A 1,416-nucleotide genomic window follows, 5' to 3' on the forward strand; every position below is an offset into this window, starting at 1 on the left:
GCGAGGGCAGCAGCACCCGCCAGGCGTCCAGGTCGCTGGGCCGGCTGTCCGAGGCGCCCGAGCTGCGGGATGGGGAGGCTGCGGAAGGCCCGGGGCCCACCGCCGCTGGACACCTCGCCCGGCCTCGCTGTGCCCGGGCGGGACCCCACCCCGCCCAGATCGACAGGTGCCCGCTGTCCCCGCGCTGAGCGAGTCTGTACCACCACCCCCGCCCGAGATCAGGACCCCGTCTTCGTGCGGTCGCCACGGGTTCCCCGCTGCACCCGCGCCGACGGCTGGGCGGGCCAGACTGCGTCCCAGGTCGACGAGGGGTGGGCGCAACGGGGGCAGGAATGTGTCTGATGGACTCGGGATGTAGCTCAGAGGCGCGGCGCCCCCCTGGCAAGCATGAGGTCCTGAGTTCGACTCCCGGCCACCTCCCCGCAGAAAACAAGCTGCCTGAGACATGGGTTCTCACTCACTCCAGGAAGCAGCTGGCAGGAGCCAAGAGCCAGCTTTCAGACACCAGCGCCCCGTGGCAGGGTCTGGATCCTGGAACCGTCACCTGGGCTGCCCAGGGCCAAGACCCGGGCCTCGGAGCCTCCCCGCACTCTGAGGGGCGAGAGACCGGGTCAGGGGCCCGCGGAAGCCCTCTCTCCGGCAGCTCAAGCGCGGCCGCGGGCCGGCCCGGTGCGCTCACCTGGCAGCGCGATGGTGCAGTTCTCCTCCCCGGGCGCCGGGGGGCCTGACTGGGGCTGCTGCGGCTGGCGGGGAAAGACAGGCCCAGGCTCTGAGCCCATCACCCGAGCCCGTATCCACGCCTCATAGGGAGCCACAGCGGTGAAGACCCCAGGGCGGTTTCTCCGCCCACAGCCAAAGCCAAAGCTAGTGATTCCCGCCTGGAACCAGCGGCCGCCTTCCTCGCAGACCAGAGGTCCTCCGGAGTCACCCTAATGATAGATCACGTGTCAGGGGTGATCAGTCCAAGGATCCACCAGCTTCTACTGGCCTCACTGCAATGTTCTACCTTTCTTTCTTTCTTTTTAGTTTTTTTGAGACAGGATCTCGCCATGTAGTTCAGGCTGGCCTCGAACTCATAGCAATTCTCCTGCTTCAGCCTCCCAAGTGCTGAGACCGTCTAACTTGATCCCTACCACCACCATCCACGCAGGGGTGTTTTAAAAATGTGTGTCATTGGGGCTGGGGATTTAGCTCAGTGGCAAAGCGCCTGCCTGGCAAGCGCAAGGTCGTGAGTTCGGTTCCCGGTACCGAAGAAACCCCCCCCCCAAAAAAAGTGTGTCATTTGAGGAAGATTTCTGGAAAAATGGTTAAAATGTAGTACTTGGGTGTTTTTTGTTCTTTTTGAGATATGGTCTTACTTTGTAGTGCAGGCTGGCCTCAAACTCATGGCAATCCTCCTGCCTCAGCTTCTCTAGT

General features: G+C 63.2%; 1 protein-coding gene across 1 annotated transcript in view; it reads right to left on the reverse strand.

Moving 5' to 3' along the window:
• The window catches only part of Prss36 (protease, serine, 36), a gene marked incomplete at its 5' end in the record, with an annotated part of 5,949 nt that overhangs the window by 2,819 nt on the left and 1,714 nt on the right, over window positions 1-1,416 (reverse strand). Inside the window, 3 exon segments of the mRNA XM_013504884.1 lie at window positions 1-62; window positions 462-591; window positions 680-929. Of these exon segments, the coding sequence (XP_013360338.1) occupies window positions 1-62; window positions 462-591; window positions 680-929 (442 nt within the window).

This window comes from Chinchilla lanigera, unplaced genomic scaffold (genome assembly GCF_000276665.1).
Source record: "Chinchilla lanigera isolate Chin_1 unplaced genomic scaffold, ChiLan1.0 scaffold00092, whole genome shotgun sequence".
Lineage (NCBI taxonomy): Eukaryota > Metazoa > Chordata > Mammalia > Rodentia > Chinchillidae > Chinchilla > Chinchilla lanigera.